The 2,734-nt window shown below is 39.8% G+C and overlaps 1 protein-coding gene across 1 annotated transcript in view; it reads left to right on the forward strand.

Annotated features, from left to right (window-relative positions):
- LOC109520721 (alpha-parvin) overlaps nucleotides 1-2,734 on the forward strand; it is a 31,867-nt gene that overhangs the window by 9,047 nt on the left and 20,086 nt on the right. The window contains exon 3 of the mRNA XM_019878134.1: nucleotides 1,920-2,060. Within this exon, the coding sequence (XP_019733693.1) occupies nucleotides 1,920-2,060 (141 nt within the window). The remainder of the gene's footprint in view (nucleotides 1-1,919; nucleotides 2,061-2,734) is intronic.

A 2,734-nucleotide genomic window follows, 5' to 3' on the forward strand; every position in this document is an offset into this window, starting at 1 on the left:
CCACACACACACACACACACACACACACACACACACACGGTATTCAGAGGTTTGATACTTGCTGGCCGTGGATTTGCATGATGTGCTTTCTGCCAACCTTTTACTCTCTGTACATTTAATTCAGTCAATCGACAGAAATACTGTACTGTGTAAAGTAGTCAGGTATTGGAGCAGAGCAAGCGATGTACTGGTACCTGTAGTTGAACAAGAGCGTCTCTGTCTCTCACTCACACACAGACGTGCAACTCACACACCTATGTTGCTGTGCAGCAAGCGACTGCAACAAGAGAGATAACAGCAGGACAACAAACACACACAGGATCACAAGCACTACCATGGTCAGAGTAAAAATAGGGTTCTTAGCACAGTAGCAGGAGTATTGCCCAGACTTGCCTTCCCTTGCTTACACACTTAATGTAATTGAAGTGAAATGTGTGATTTCCGTCAGACCTCTCCTCCTCAGTGACATTTGAACTTCAGCCGTAGTTCTTCTCCAAAGCTCGATGTTAGGTTAGAAACTAACCAAATAGTGTTTAGGATCCCAGAAATGCAGACACAGACAAAATACAATAACAAAAATGTTTATTATCTAAAATTCAAAACTGACAAATCTATCAAAGGTGTTAATCTGTGGAATAATTTCGAAACGGACCTGAAAATGAGTAAATCGCTTGAGGAGTTCAAAAACAAATTTAAAAAAAAATAGTACAAACAACCTACATCAATCAGAGTTAAAATGATAAATTCTAAACATTAAATATAATGATAAATCAGAACTAAGTTGATAAATAAAGAAAGGTATGGAAATATCCATTATGAATACAAGAGAAAATTGACACAAGAGTGCCAGGGTATGTATGTATGAAATCCCGATACAAACCAAAAGTTGTAAAAATATCACGGTTAAGGGTAAAGCATGAGCCTTAATGGAGACTTCTTTCTTCTTACTTTCTTTCTTTTCTGATTGATATAAAAATGATTTATTAGACATAAACACATAACACGGGGTAGGACTAGATAAGTTCCTTACTTCTTCCTACTCCCTTGAACATAATAACTGTGTTGAATGATGACTGATTTCTCTTTCCTTTTTACCTTTTATTATTATTTTTATTTTATTTTCTGTCAAATTATTACTGTATGTGTTTTATGTTCAATAAACAAATGAAACGAAACGAAACAAAGGCCAAAAACAGAAAACGCTAGTCACAAGGACCTAGGGAAAAACGTGGAATCAACAAAAGCCGCTTGATAAAGGCAAGGTCATGGAATACCGAGAATACAAACAAAATGACAAGAGTCCAATTAACACGACAAACAAAAGCAAGTTCAAATGACCAAACGATGATATTTACAAAACGTGGAACTAAGGGATCAAGAACGACTTTGACGAGATCGAGAGGTCTAGACAAACAACACTGGAGCAAGAGCAGCAACAAAAAGTGAGGGAGCCAGTAGACCGAGACGGAGGCTCACTGCAATTAGCAGGCCGCTTATGGCTGACTACAACCCACGCTAACTGAAGTGTCAGCCACGTCTGCGGCTACCACATTATTCTGCTGTAGCTGACGGACACGGCGCTTTAGCAGGGTGAGAAGGATGCAATTAGTGCAAGTGGAGCACGAAGCCATACTTACCACGAATCATCCAATGAACGAAGGCACCTCGAGCAGGGGATCAGCCAGGGACTCCGCCGCCGATGCCTGTGGAGAAAAAAAGGAAGCAAAATGGAACCTACCTTAACAGGTAGTGATGGGTGGAGTCAGTGTTGTTCACTTGCAATCGCTCGTCCGTGTGGCTCGCTCGCACTCGCTCCTCCGTGTGGCTCGCCATGCTCTCGTTCGTCCGTGTGGCTTGCTCGCTCTTGCTCGTCCATGTGGCTCGCCGCGGTTATTCCTTATGCTTGTGATGGCTTTCAGAAAAGTTGGAAGGTGAGAAACTCAATGTGGCGGAGGTGACGCAGTCAGAGATCGCCCAGAAGCAGAAGCTGCAGACTGTTTTGGAACGGATCAACGACTCACTCAAACTCTCCACCAGGAATATTCGCTGGAATGTTGACTGTAAGTGACACTCTAATGGTCAGTCAATTACCATCACAAATTCATCCACTTTTATCGTCAACATGTAATGATGTCAGCTTTATTAGGTACAGTAAGCAGAGGGCCGGGAGTAAAGGAATGATTTTATATTTGGCCAACAGTTTACAAATACATTTTTTTCTCCATTTGTATCATATCTCCAGGGAATAAATTTTTAAAATGTAGCACACAACTTGAAAATTCCTAAAGGGAATGAGCAGTAAACACATTCATAAGTGTGAGATTTAATTTGTTTTAAGAAGAAGAATAACAAGGACTCGGATTAGGAACTGCATGTAGAACTACCGTATTGGCCCGAATATAAAACGGCCCTGATTATAAGACGACCCCCTCTTTTTCAAGACTCAAGCTTGAAAAAAGACTTTTTGAACACCAAATTAATTTTTATACAGAAAATAATTACAGTACATCTGAAAAAAAATGATTATAACAATATATTTGAGAGAAAAAGCATGTTATTTTGCCTCATTAAAATCTAAAGTGCAATCACATTCGTAAATGAATGGCTTCTGGTTTTTGAAATGTAAATTACATCATAACTTCTCCTCAGCTGCAGGTTAACCTGGCCGATCTTCGACCTACTTTTCTCCAGATTGTCACTACGTTTCTCCATTTTCTGTTATCTCTTCTATTAT

This window comes from Hippocampus comes, unplaced genomic scaffold (assembly GCF_001891065.2).
Source record: "Hippocampus comes isolate QL1 unplaced genomic scaffold, H_comes_QL1_v1.1 scaffold37, whole genome shotgun sequence".
Classification (NCBI taxonomy): Eukaryota; Metazoa; Chordata; class Actinopteri; order Syngnathiformes; family Syngnathidae; genus Hippocampus; species Hippocampus comes.